The sequence below is a fragment of the Oncorhynchus mykiss genome, chromosome 4 (genome assembly GCF_057628025.1).
Source record: "Oncorhynchus mykiss isolate SJ-2025 chromosome 4, ASM5762802v1, whole genome shotgun sequence".
Classification (NCBI taxonomy): domain Eukaryota; kingdom Metazoa; phylum Chordata; class Actinopteri; order Salmoniformes; family Salmonidae; genus Oncorhynchus; species Oncorhynchus mykiss.
In genome coordinates, this window is record NC_143025.1 from 28,809,851 (window position 1) to 28,824,465 (window position 14,615).

The 14,615-nt window shown below is 43.8% G+C and overlaps 1 protein-coding gene across 4 annotated transcripts in view; it reads left to right on the forward strand.

Moving 5' to 3' along the window:
- Positions 1-14,615, forward strand: part of LOC110522770 (ubiquitin carboxyl-terminal hydrolase 24) — a 52,247-nt gene that overhangs the window by 17,259 nt on the left and 20,373 nt on the right. For all 4 annotated transcript variants that reach the window (XM_036969178.2, XM_090231734.1, XM_090231735.1 and 1 more), the window contains 14 exons: positions 760-891; positions 1,246-1,357; positions 2,754-2,830; positions 6,655-6,795; positions 8,414-8,650; positions 8,804-9,013; positions 10,774-10,947; positions 11,039-11,124; positions 11,206-11,314; positions 11,503-11,658; positions 11,751-11,944; positions 12,785-13,007; positions 13,100-13,262; positions 13,443-13,604. In XM_036969178.2, the coding sequence (XP_036825073.2) occupies positions 760-891; positions 1,246-1,357; positions 2,754-2,830; positions 6,655-6,795; positions 8,414-8,650; positions 8,804-9,013; positions 10,774-10,947; positions 11,039-11,124; positions 11,206-11,314; positions 11,503-11,658; positions 11,751-11,944; positions 12,785-13,007; positions 13,100-13,262; positions 13,443-13,604 (2,176 nt within the window). The remainder of the gene's footprint in view (positions 1-759; positions 892-1,245; positions 1,358-2,753; positions 2,831-6,654; positions 6,796-8,413; positions 8,651-8,803; positions 9,014-10,773; positions 10,948-11,038; positions 11,125-11,205; positions 11,315-11,502; positions 11,659-11,750; positions 11,945-12,784; positions 13,008-13,099; positions 13,263-13,442; positions 13,605-14,615) is intronic.

Genomic DNA, 14,615 nt, shown 5'->3' on the forward strand with positions numbered 1-14,615 from the left:
GAGGCACTGTTGCGTCTTCAAGACTGTGTATGTGTGTATTTGGACCATTTTAAGTCTTTAGTGGTTTCGGCAACGAGGAACTTGAAGTTGTCTACCTGCTCCACTGCCACTCCGTCTATGTGGATGGGGGCGTCCATGCCCCCAGTTTTCTCTAGTCCACGATCAGCTCCTTGGACTTGCTGACGTTGAGGGAGAGATTCTTGCTCTGACCTTCACCCTGTAGGCTGACTCGTTGTCGTTGGAGTCGTGCGTGACCACACAGTCGTGGGTGAACAAGGAGTACAGAAGGTGACTAAGCACACATCCCTGTGGGGCCCCTCTGTTAAGGGTCAGCCTGGTGGAGGTGATGTTGCCTACCCTCACCATCACGGGTCGGCCCGTCAGGAATTCCAGGATCCAGTTGCAGAGGGAGGTGTTCAGACCCAGAGTCCTAATCTTGGTGACAAGCGTGTAGGGATAATGGTGTTGAATGCTGAGCTGTAGTCAATGAACAGCATTCTCACACAGGTATTCTTCTTATATCAGTGGGTGAGGGTAGTGTGGAGACCAATTGAGATTGTTGGGGTGGTATGCAAATTTGAGTGGCTAGGATGGTGCCGTTAATGTGTGCCATAACCAGCCTCTCAAAGAACTTAATGATTACAGAAGTGAGTGCTTCAGGGTGGTAATCATTGTGGCATGAAGCCTTAGAGTTAAACGGAACAGTGATGATTGTGGTTTGAAGTACATGCAAGCCTCTGACTCTTTCTCCCTCCTCAGTATCTAGACGGCCATCTGAGGTTCCTGGCCTTCTTCCTCCAGGAGGCCAGCCTCTACCTGGTCTGGAACAGAGCCAAAGAACTATGGGATTGCCTGGTCTCTGGGCCCGAAGTCTGCGAGCTGGACAGAGAGGTACCTACACATGTTACATTGTGTGTGTGTGTGTGTGTGTGTGTGTGTGTGTGTGTGTGTGTGTGTGTGTGAATTTAAAAATAATAATAATACAAAGAACTCATGCTGTTTGGTTTGCCTAATATAAGGAATTAGAAATTATATCTACTTTGATACTAAAGTATATTTTAGGAATTACATTTACTTTTGATACATAAGTATATTTAAAACAAAATACTTTTTTTACCTTTACTCTAGTAGGATTTTACTGGGTGACTTTTACTTAAGTCATTTTCTGTTAAGGTATCTTTACTTGTACTCAACTATGACATTTGTGTACTTTTTCCACCACTCTGACTTTACCTGTGTGTGTAGATGTGTTTTGAGTGGTTCACTAAGGGCCAGCATGATCTGGAGAGTGATGTTCAGCAGCAGCTCTTTAAAGAGAAGATACTCAAACTGGAGCCCTACGAGATTACTATGAATGGTGAGATACACACACAATGTATCTTTTTTAAACATTTTGGATAGCAGCACACTCATTGACATAAAGTGCATTTGGAGTATTCAGACCCCTTCACTTTTCCAAGTTTTGTTTAATCAATTCTAAAATTGATTAAATTAACAATTTTCCTCATCAATCTACACACAATACCCCATAATGACAAAGCAAAAACAGTTTTTTTTTTTAGAAATGTTTGCATATTTATTACAAATAAAACACGGAACCTTATTTGCGTAAGTATTCAGACCCTTTGCTAGTAGACTCCAAATTGAGCTCAGGTGCATCCTGTCTAAATAAGGTCCCACAGTTGACAGTGCATGTCAGAGCAGAAACCAAGCCATGAGGTCTAATTAATTGTCCGTAGATCTCCAAGACAGGATTGTGTCGAGGCACAGATCTGGGGAAGGGCACCAAAAAATGTCTGCAGCATTGAAGGTCCAAAAGAGCCCAGTGGCCTCCATCATTCTTAAATGGAAGAAGTTTGGAACCACCGAGACTCTTCCTAGAGCAGGCCGCCCGGCCTAACTGAGCAATCGGGGGAGAAGGGCCTTGGTCAAGGAAGTGACCAAGAGCTCAAGAGTTCCTCTATGGAGATGGGAGAACTATCCAGAAGGACAACCATCTCTGCAGCACTCCACCAATCAGACATTTATGGTAGAGTGGCCAGACGGAAGCTACTCTTCAGTAAAAGGAACATGACCGCTCACTTGGAGTTTGCCAACGCTTGAATGCCAAGCGTCAGGTCTGGAGGAAACCTGGCAGCACCCCTACGGTGAAGTGTGGTGGCTGAGATTTCTGTGGGGATGTTTTTCAGCAGCAGGGACTGGGAGACTAGTCAGATGAGCGGAGAAAAGAAAAAAAACTGCTCCAAAGTGCTCATGACCTCCGACTGGGGCGAAGGTTCACCTTCCAACAGGACAATGACCCTAAGAACACAGTCAAGACAATGCAGGAGTGGCTTTGGGACAAGTCTGAAGATCCGATCAAACATATCTGGAGAGACCTGAAAATAGCTGTGCAGCGACACTCCCCATCCAATCTGACAGAGCTTGAGAGGATCTGCGAAGAAGTATGGGAGAAACTCCCTAAATACAGGTTTGAGAAGACTCAAGGCTGTAATCTCTGCCAAAGGTTCTTCAATAAAGTACTGATTTTAAAGGGTCTGAATACTTATGTTTACAAACATTTCTTTAAAACAGTTTTTGCTTTGTCATTATTGTGTGTAGATTGAGGACAACCAATAATGAAATCCATTTTACAATAAGGTTGTAACGTAACAAAATGTGGAAAAAGTCAAAGGGTCTGAATACTTTCCGAATGCACTGCATGTAGATCTTACATAGTGGCTTTAACCAGGGTTTTATTTGGGATTTTTCAGGCTTCAATCTGTTCAAGACCTTTTTTGAGAACATCAACCTGTGTGACCATCGCTTGAAACGCCAGGGGACTCAACTGGTGAGTCAGTACACGCACGCACAGTCTTGTTTTACTAACATTGTGGGGACACAATTGATTCCCATTCAAAATCCTATTTTCCCTAACCCTAAGATTAACCCCAAAACTTAATCCTAACCCTAATTCTAGAAATAGCCTTTTTCCTTATGAGGATCGCCAAAATGGCCCCAGTTGGTTGCATTTGTTTTGGTTCCCATAAGTATAGTTATATTTGTCTACACACTGCCCTTTTTAGGTCATTACACGAAATGAGTGCCCTATGCGTCCATTTGATATTTTAATTTGAAATTGTGCTCCAATGTAGAATTTTAAAAGCCTGTTATATTCAGATAAGTGCCCTTTTTTAATATAGACCACAATTCAATAAATCTGTCTTTGAATGTGAATAAAGTGTTTTGTAGTGGACAACTGAGTTGGTTGAGGATAACACATCAACTTGGTTAACCATATATAGACAGGCTAGAAATGTTTTACAAATGTATTTTTTTTGTGACGCTTGCATTCATTTGCCTGTTGCATAAAACAAGCTTCCATTCCTTCTGTCATAAAATAATGTGTGGATTTTAAGATGAAATCATTAGACCTGTTATGGTCAAATCTGACTTTATTTGGCACTTAAAGTGGCAATATATAACTTTTGGGGCGACCCGACAAAATTGACATAGAAATTTGAGTTAAAGATCTGTCAAAAGTTTCATTTTTAGCTTTCTTTTTTTTTTACTTTGGGTTTTGTACACCAGCTTCAAACAGCTGAAAATGCAGTATTTTGGTTATGGAAAATATTTTTCACAGCTGTTTAGATGGTACAAATGAATCTCTACACTATACTTGCTTGTTTTGTCACTAACTGAAATTAAGCAAACTACTAGAATTTTAGAACCCAGGAAATGGCAGAGCGATATCTGCATTGTGCACCTTTAATAGGCATTCATAATACTTACTATAGTCCAGGTATACCCAAACTGGGAATACATGCAATGCCGTAGGGGGTACGCCAAATAAAAATGTGATTCACATTTAAAAAAAAAAAAAAAGTTTCTCATTTTCAAACAGTACATTTATATGTTCCAATGGGACTATACATTTGGGTGCGTTTTTTTCTCCCTCGCCTGAGTAGCCTCGTTTCACTGCCAAAAATAAAATGAAACCATCTAGTGTTCAGCGAAGTAATACAATTTCAAATACAGGTAGCCTAGTCAAATAATGAACATCCAATCACATTAACCGTTACTCTCTCGCAGGAAACCTTCACTCTTGCGCAGACATTTAGAAACAAAACATGACAATTTGAAAAATAAGCCACGGGAGTTTTTTGAGCGAGAATAGATGACTTTCGAGTAGTAAGACGTATAAAAGCAACAGATACCATTAATAAGAAGGGTCTAGAAGTGTCGTATATGGTGAGCTACCGAGTGGCTAGGACAGGCAAGCCCCATACTATTGTGGAGGACTTAATTCTTCCTGCTACCGCGAATATGGCTGGGACTGGGGCCAAAAAGGCCAAAAAAACTATACAGACAATATCTCCATCAAACAACATTGTTTCACGACGCATCAGTGACATGGCAGGAGATGTTTTGAAACAATTACTGCTTCGCATACAGGCCAGTGAATTATTATATGCTTTACAGCTGGATGAGTCAACAGACGTGTGTAACGTGTGCTGGGAGTCGGGAAGCAAGTTCAGGGAGTGAGTGTTTTTAATAAATAAATCAATAATACAAAACAAGAAATGAGAACAACGCACAGACAAACTGAAACAATGACTGCTGAGGAAGGAACCAAAGGGAGTGACATTTTTAGGGCAGGTAATCAAGGAGTGGATGGAGTCCAGGTCAGTGTCAGAATGCAATGATGCGCTTAACGATGGTGACAGGTGTGCGCCATAACGAGCAGCCCGGTGACCTAGAGGCTGGGGAGGGCGCACACGTGACAATGTGGCAGGCCTGGCCCAGCTACTGGTATATGTCCATTACGTTTATGGGGGGTCAATTAAGGAAGACATCCTCTGGAAACCAGAACAACATGAGAGGATATTTTTTAAAGTACTGGACAGCTTTGTGACATCAAATGGACTTTGGTGGTCAAGATGTGTTGTATCTGTACTGATGGCGCAAAAGCCATGACAGGGAGACATAGTGGAGGGTTAACGCGCCTGCAAGCATTTGATCCCGACACCACTTGGGTACACTGCAGCATCCACCGAGAGGCTCTTGCTGCCAAGGGAATGCCTGACAGCTTGAAAGATGTTTTGGACACTACAGTGAAAATGGTTAACTTTGTTAAAGAAAGGCCCCTGCACTCTCGTGTATTTTCTGCATTATGCAATGATATGGGCAGCGACGATTTTACGCTTTGACAACATGCAGAAGAAGTGTGCTGGTTATCAAGGGGCAAAGTATTGACACGTGAGCTCAAAGTTTTCTTCGCTGATCAACATTTTTACTTGTCTGACCACTTGCATGACAATGAGTTTCTCACACGACTGGCCTATCTGGGTGATGTTTTTTTCTCGCCTGAATGATCTGAATCTAGGATTACAGGGACTCTGCAACTATATTTAATGTGCAGGGACAAAATTGAGGCTATGATTAAGAAGTTGGAACTCATTTCTGTCTGCATTAACAAGGACATCACACAGGTCTTTCCATCATTTGTATGATTTGTTTGTGTGCAAATTAACTGAAGCTTACGGACAATGTCAAATGTGATATAGCGAAGCACCTGAGCGAGCTGGGTGCGCAATTACGCAGATACTTTCCCGAAACAGACGACACAAACAACTGGATTCGTTATCCCTTTCATGCCCTGCCTCCAGGCAACTTATCGATATCTGAACAAGACAGCCTCATCGAAATTGCAACAAGCGGTTCTGTGAAAATTGAATTCAATCAGAAACCATTGCCAGATTTCTGGATTGGGCTGCGCTCAGAGTTTCTTGCTTTAGCAAATTATGCTGTTAAGACACTGATGCCCACTGCAACCACATACCTACGTGAGTGTGGATTCTTGGCCCTTACTAGCATGACAAGTAAATACAGACACAGACTGTGTGTGGAAAATGATTTAAGACAGACTCTACAACCCAACATTGCAGAGTTATGAGCATCCTTTCAAGCACACCATTCTCATTAACCTGCGGTGAGTTATTCACAATGTTTGTCTAACAAATAAGGTTTTATATGTAAGATGGCTAAATAAAGTGCACAATTATTTATTATTAATTGTGTCCTGGTCCTATAAGAGCTCTTTGTCACTTCCCACGAGCCTGGTTGTGACAAATTCACTCATTCTTATGTTTAACATATATATCGTATAGTGTGTGTGGCAGGCTTACAATGATGGCAACAAAAAAAAAACATTTGAGAGTGCACTGACCCTGTGGCTAGAGGGGGTACGCAGCTGAATGTTTGAAGGTGTACAGGACTATTAGAAAAGTTTTGGAACCACTGCTATAGTCTTTTTATTTACTTTTAATTTTAAAAAGCATTTCAGTTGAACATGTATGTGCTCTATATAACAATGTTAAAATTAGGCTAAATCAATTTTCTTCACCAAGTTACACATCTCAAAAGGCACTGACATGGTGAAACGACCTCTTTTTATTAAATCATCTGGTTTATGATACGTCTAGACAGTCGTTCATCTCCAGTATTGAGACATATTTTCAGAGCTGGAAAGTCATTTATGGACTCCAACAATCTGACCAGTTTCTGTCAATTTATTCCGTGTATGAGGCTAACACTAGCCTGACCGTTAGGATTAATGCACCTGTGGGACCTAAACACCCCAACCCTTTTATCATTTCGGTCCTGTGTGTGTAGTGTGTGGAGCGGCTGGACCTGTCTGGGATGGACTTTATCTGGCGCATCGCCATGGAAACGCCTGACGAGGAGATCGCTAACGAGGCCATCCAGCTCATCATCACCTACAGCTACACCAACCTCAACCCAAAGATGAAGAAGGTGTGTGTGTGTGTGCAGGGTTTGATGAAGGATTACTTGAGAAAGGTCATCTTTTACTGATTAGAGATTACATGACAGTAAAAGTAATTAGTAATATAATCCATTGGAATGAGTTACGCAATCTGATTACTTTTGGATTACTTGGTTAGCCAGCATCTGCCACATCAGTTTATGCTGCAGACTGATGAGTGACCTCTCTGCCCACCTATCTCCCTCTTGCCCACCCAGCTCACCAGCATCTTTGGGCAATTGCTGGCTCAGATGCCTGTTGCATCTTCTTGATGAAATGGCACCACTGCTAAAAAGTCTGCTTCACTGTCAAGTTGTAGGGAAAGCAGACCCAACTCTTGTTCTTTGATTGTGCAGTTCTAGGCCTACTGCACCCAGCCACCAAGCAGATAGTGCTCAGTAAAAGAGGAAATGATCGTTTGAATGTCTGGCCCACCTTTAACATAACCATAAAGTAAACATATGTAACGGATCCAAGAGATCTGATTATTTCATGAGTTGGATGATCAATTGTGCAAATATTCTGAATGTAGACTATTCTCAGTTTGCAAAAACACATAGATCTGTCTGCCAAAGCTGACAGGTATATTTCAGTGTAGTTTCCACTGAAACTAGAGGGTTAGCTGTGCAAGCAGCTGTCGTGTGTGTCATCCCAGGGCTTAGGAAGTGAACAAACAGGATGGAGCTGTGTTAACTAATCTAAAGTGTCCTTTTGACAGAAAGATCCTGATGAAATGGGGGATGATTTAGTTCTCAGTAAAGCGGGGGTCTGATGTTTTTTGTTTTTTCTGTAGAGACAACCAAGGAAAGTAATTTGGCAGTTTTGGAGATTTTAAATAGATTCGAACAGAAAGGAGAAGTATCCATTTCCACTAAAAGGTGACTTACACTCAGCACAGCTCGCAAAAACCTGCAATTTCTATTGCAGCAAACATCTTGATATTAGATGAAGTAATACGTTGTTTTTAAGAAAATAACTAATTTGATTACGCCATATTTATTTTAAGCAATCTGTGCTGATAGTTACTTCATTTTTGTAATCCGATTACATAATCCCTGTTACATGCAGTCCGTTAGTACCCAAACCTGTGTGTGTGTGTGTGTGGGGGTCATGGTTACCATCTCTGCTATTGACTCTGAAATCAAATTTTATTTGTCACATACACATGGTTAGCAGATGTTAATGCGAGTGTAGCGAAATGCTTGTGCGTCTAGTTCCGACCGTGCAGTAATATCTAACAAGTAATCTAACAATTTCACAACAACTACCTTATACACACAAGTGTAAAGGAATGAATAAGAATATGTACATATAAATATATGGATGAGAGATGGCCGAACGGTATAGGCAAGATGCGGTAGATGGTATAGAGTACAGTATATGTACTGAGATGAGTAATGTATGTAAACATTATATAAAGTGGCATAGTTTAAAGTGACTAGTGATACATTTACTACATCAATTTTTCCATTATTAAAGTGGCTAGAGATTTGTCGTCAGTATGTTGGCAGCAGCCACTCAATGTTAGTGATGGTTGTTTAACAGTCTGATGGCCTTGAGATAGAAGCTGTTTTTCAGTCTCTCGGTCCCCGCTGTGTGTCTCTGTAGGATTCTGTGTCTTTACACAAGAAGTTCATTGCTGATTGTTACAAACGACTGGAGGCAGCCAGTTCAGCTCTAGGAGGCCCCACGTTGACTCATGCTGTTACCAGGGCAACCAAGATGCTGACGGCCACCGCCATGCCAACTGTTGCAACGTCGGTCCAATCACCTTCCAGGTCCACCAAACTGGTTATCATTGAGAGGCTGCTGCTATTGGCTGAGCGTTACGTCATCACTATCGAGGTAAGACCTCACACTGACCAAAATATGTAACATGGCATTTATCATTTTTGTTTAAACGTTAGACTACTTTCACCTATATTTCGTTATAAACATTTCAATTTGGGGGATGAGAGCGTGACATGGAAAGATAGAAAAATGACTGTGTGTGTGTAGGATCTGTACTCTGTGCCTCGTACCATTCTACCTCACGGAGCGTCCTTCAACGGCCACCCTGTCTCTCTACACGTCACCTATGAGTCCACCAAAGACACCTTCACCCTGGAGGCCCACAGTAATGAAACTGTAGGCAGCATCCGATGGAAGATCGCCGAGCACCTCAGCTGTCCAGTCGACAATGTCCAAATCTTTGCCAATGACAGCGTGGTGAGTGTGTGTGTGTTATTTGTGTGTCTTGTTGACTGAACAGTGTGTGTGACAGCGTAGTAAGCCAAAGGATGGAAGTGTGTGACTGTGTATCATATGTACAGTGCCTTGCGAAAGTATTCGGCCCCCTTGAACTTTGCAACCTTTTGCCACATTTCAGGCTTCAAACATAAAGATATAAAACTGTATTTTTTTGTGAAGAATCAACAACAAGTGGGACACAATCATGAAGTGGAACGACATTTATTGGATATTTCAAACTTTTTTAACAAATCAAAAACTGAAAAATTTGGCGTGCAAAATTATTCAGCCCCTTTACTTTCAGTGCAGCAAACTCTCTCCAGAAGTTCAGTGAGGATCTCTGAATGATCCAACGTTGACCTAAATGACTAATGATGATAAATACAATCCACCTGTGTGTAATCAAGTCTCCGTATAAATGCACCTGCACTGTGATAGTCTCAGAGGTCCGTTAAAAGCGCAGAGAGCATCATGAAGAACAAGGAACACACCAGGCTGGTCCGAGATACTGTTGTGAAGAAGTTTAAAGCCGGATTTGGATACAAAAAGATTTCCCAAGCTTTAAACATCCCAAGGAGCGCTGTGCAAGCGATAATATTGAAATGGAAGGAGTATCAGACCACTGCAAATCTACCAAGACCTGGCCGTCCCTCTAAACTTTCAGCTCATACAAGGAGAAGACTGATCAGAGATGCAGCCAAGAGGCCCATGATCACTCTGGATGAACTGCAGAGATCTACAGCTGAGGTGGGAGACTCTGTCCATAGGACAACAATCAGTCGAATATTGCACAAATCTGGCCTTTATGGAAGAGGGGCAAGAAGAAAGCCATTTCTTAAAGATATCCATAAAAAGTGTCGTTTAAAGTTTGCCACAAGCCACCTGGGAGACACACCAAACATGTGGAAGAAGGTGCTCTGGTCAGATGAAACCAAAATTGAACTTTTTGGCAACAATGCAAAACGTTATGTTTGGCGTAAAAGCAACACAGCTGAACACACCATCCCCACTGTCAAACATGTTGGTGGCAGCATCATGGTTTGGGCCTGCTTTTCTTCAGCAGGGACAGGGAAGATGGTTAAAATTGATGGGAAGATGGATGGAGCCAAATACAGGACCATTCTGGAAGAAAACCTGATGGAGTCTGCAAAAGACCTGAGACTGGGACGGAGATTTGTCTTCCAACAAGACAATGATCCAAAACATAAAGCAAAATCTACAATGGAATGGTTCAAAAATAAACATATCCAGGTGTTAGAATGGCCAAGTCAAAGTCCAGACCTGAATCCAATTGAGAATCTGTGGAAAGAACTGAAAACTGCTGTTCACAAATGCTCTCCATCCAACCTCACTGAGCTCGAGCTGTTTTGCAAGGAGGAATGGGAAAAAATTCAGTCTCTCGATGTGCAAAACTGATAGACATACCCCAAGCGACTTACAGCTGTAATCGCAGCAAAAGGTGGCGCTACAAAGTATTAACTTAAGGGGGCTGAATAATTTTGCACGCCCAATTTTTCAGTTTTTGATTTGTTAAAAAAGTTTGAAATATCCAATAAATGTCGTTCCACTTCATGATTGTGTCCCACTTGTTGTTGATTCTTCACAAAAAAAAAATACAGTTTTATATCTTTGTTTGAAGCCTGAAATGTGGCAAAAGGTCGCAAAGTTCAAGGGGGCCGAATACTTTCGCAAGGCACTGTATCTGTGTGTTTTGTGTAACTCTCTCTCTTGCTCTGTAGTTGACAATGAACCGGGACCAGAAGCTGCTGTCCCAGCTGGGGTTCAGTGATGAGCAGTCTCTGACAGTAAAGAGCTCTGGCACAGGGACACCCTCAGGTGGCAGCTCTGAATCCTCCGCCTCCGCCTCCTCCTCCAGCTCTGCGGTCTTCAACTCAGCCTACGCTATGGAACAGGTAAACCACACACAATCACTCACTGACATGTGTATACGAACACATTGAGTTCATGTTTGTGTCTGATTATGTGCTAACGGTGTGTTTGTAGGAGAAGTCCCTTCCAGGTGTTGTCATGGCGTTGGTGTGCAACGTGTTTGAGATGCTCTACCAGCTGGCCAACCTGGACGAACCCCGGTGAGTTGTGCACGAACACACACAGATCCTTCAAGGACCTGGACCTGAATGTATGACGTTCTGTTTGTGTGTGTGTTCCAGGACAACCCTTCGTGTGCGTAAGCTGCTGCTGCTGATCCCAACAGACCCAGAGGTTCAGGATGCTCTAGATAACTTTGTTCCCAAAGAGTCCAGTGTATGGAGTCACCAGGTACATTTGCATTAACTAGTTCTATAGCTACTAACCCTTCAGTACTATCATAATCTAACCCTGTACTAGCAACCATCAGGCCCGGTGGGTTAGTTTGTGTTTGGGTTGAAATGATGAGGACAGTTAAACCCCTCTGACCAGAGCGAGGGTGATAGCATGTATGCGTTTCCTGTGTGTGTCTGCTGTAGAAGACGCTGTTCACCCTGGGTCAGGGGTCAGGCTCTCGGTCTCCGTCTCTGGGTTCTAAGCAGCAGCACCAGCCCAGTGCTGCCTCCATCTTGGAATCACTCTTCAGATCCTCTGCTCCCGGGATGTCCACCTTCAGAGTCCTCTACAACCTAGAGGTACACACACACTCCTGTACACACCCACACATTTGTGCACGGACACACTTCACACACTTCGTTCTGTGACCTCTTTCTTCTCCTTTCTCAAGGTGTTGAGTTCTAAGTTGATGCCAACCTCAGATGATGAGATGGCTAAGACCAGTGTCAAGTCTTTCTGTGAGAACTTCCTGAAAGCTGGAGGTCTCAGTTTGGTGGTGAACGTGATGCAGCGAGACTCTATTCCCTCTGAGGTGGACTATGAGACCAGACAGGGAGTCTACTCCATCTGTCTACAACTGGCCAGGTACACACACACACAGTGGCGGTTCTAGCTTGTATAGCTCCCTGGGCGAACCCCCACCCACCATTCTGCACTAACCGTCATTTTTATTCAGACATTTGGAACAACACAAATAAATAATCATAACATTTAAAACTATATAAAATATATACAAAAATAACTCGTAAATATAAAAAATAAGTAACAAAGACAAATAGAAACATTTGTGTTGATTTGGCACTCGAGCATCAATACATTACCCATCCCCCAACACTGTCAACCAAGAGTCAAGACTAAACCAGTTCACCTTGGTGGTGTGCAGACTGGTTTTATATTATTCTTAATGATTTCACACAAACCAGAAAGAAAAGCAACAATATGTCAGTGAAACTATATATTCACAGTATTATGAATGAATTGTAGGTTATTTGGTAGCATTTCGTAGTGTGACTGATTTGTACTAATTGCATTAGTACTGTACAACCTTAGAGGTGCGCTGTTTGATAGATTTCCCCGCTCCCCCTACCTCGGGCTTCCAGTGGGGGAGACTTCTGGTCAACCTACTCCCACCCCCCTCGCCATCTCGTACTTCTGAGTGGGAGACCTTCCCAGGCAACTAGAATCAGGGCGCCCACTCCGACAAGGTTAATTGACCCACAGTCCCACACGGTGACATGATATCATTGACGTGACGTGCAAATGAGCGATAGAAAAACGATCGCGCAAATGTGTGGGCGCCCCGTGCCGCCCTGGGTGGCTGTCCATGTCGCCTATAACGAAACCTACCACTGCACACACACACACACACGTTTAGATAAGTTGTTAGAGAGGTTGAATGTGATTGGATCTTTCTTTCCCCTGCAGGTTCCTTTTGGTTGGCCAAAGTATGCCGTCGTTGCTGGATGATGATGTCATCCGAGAGGGCGACACGCTGTCTAGTCGGCCGTTCCGTAATGCGGGGCGACCGGGGAGACAGCTGTCGCTGTGTGGAACGCCAGAGAAGAGCTCCTATAGACAGATGTCTCTGTCTGAACGCTCCTCCATCAGAGTAGAGGAGATCATCCCTGCTGCACGCGTGGCTATACAGGTACACACACACACTAATGCATACCTAACACAAACATGCAACTAATACACACACATCTTACACACACCTCTAACCATGTCTCTTCTCCATAGACGATGGAGGTGGGGGACTTCACCTCGACGTTGGCGTGCTTCATGCGTCTGACATGGGCAGCAGCCGCTGGCCGATTGGACCTCGTCGGCAGTCCACAGCCAATCAGACCTGAGCACAGCTCGCTCCTCCCACTTGGGGTCCGCACCCGTGTCAGCAGCACTGGTGAGACACACACATACAAGGCACTGGTGGAATATATTGACACACATTTAACAACATACACATCAGCCTGAATTGTGAGCAATGAAATGGATTGTCTGTTACGCTCTTCTCATTCTTTGGCCTTATACTGAGGATTTCTCTCTCTCCTCTCTTTTTACTTCTCTCTCTCTCTCTCGACAGGAAGTAACTGCAGCTCCAGCAGTGAGGGCGAGGCGCCGCCCACAGCGTTGCATGCTGGGATATGCGTGAAGCAGCAGAGTGTTTCTATTAAAGACTGCATCATCGCTAGAGAGGCCCTGTCACTACTGGTCACCTGTCTACAGCTACGAACACAGCAGCTAGGTAACACACACACACACACACACACCCTGTCACTACTGGTCACCTGTCTACAGCTACGAACACAGCAGCTAGGTAACACACACCCTGTCACTACTGGTCACCTGTCTACAGCTACGAACACAGCAGCTAGGTAACACACACCCTGTCACTACTGGTCACCTGTCTACAGCTACGAACACAGCAGCTAGGTAACACACACCCTGTCACTACTGGTCACCTGTCTACAGCTACGAACACAGCAGCTAGGTAACACACACACACCCTGTCTCTACTGGTCACCTGTCTACAGCTACGGACACAGCAGCTAGGTAACACACACCCTGTCACTACTGGTCACCTGTCTACAGCTACGGACACAGCAGCTAGGTAACACACACCCTGTCTCTACTGGTCACCTGTCTACAGCTACGGACACAGCAGCTAGGTAACACACACACACACACACACCCTGTCTCTACTAGTCACCTGTCTACAGCTACGAACACAGCAGCTAGGTAACACACACACACACCCTGTCTCTACTAGTCACCTGTCTACAGCTACGAACACAGCAGCTAGGTAACACACACACACACACACACCCTGTCTCTACTAGTCACCTGTCTACAGCTACGAACACAGCAGCTAGGTAACACACACACACACACACCCTGTCTCTACTAGTCACCTGTCTACAGCTACGAACACAGCAGCTAGGTAACACACACCCTGTCACTACTGGTCACCTGTCTACAGCTACGAACACAGCAGCTAGGTAATACACACCCTGTCACTACTGGTCACCTGTCTACAGCTACGAACACAGCAGCTAGGTAACACACACCCTGTCACTACTGGTCACCTGTCTACAGCTACGGACACAGCAGCTAGGTAACACACACCCTGTCACTACTGGTCACCTGTCTACAGCTACGGACACAGCAGCTAGGTAACACACACCCTGTCACTACTGGTCACCTGTCTACAGCTACGGACACAGCAGCTAGGTAACACACACACACACACACACCC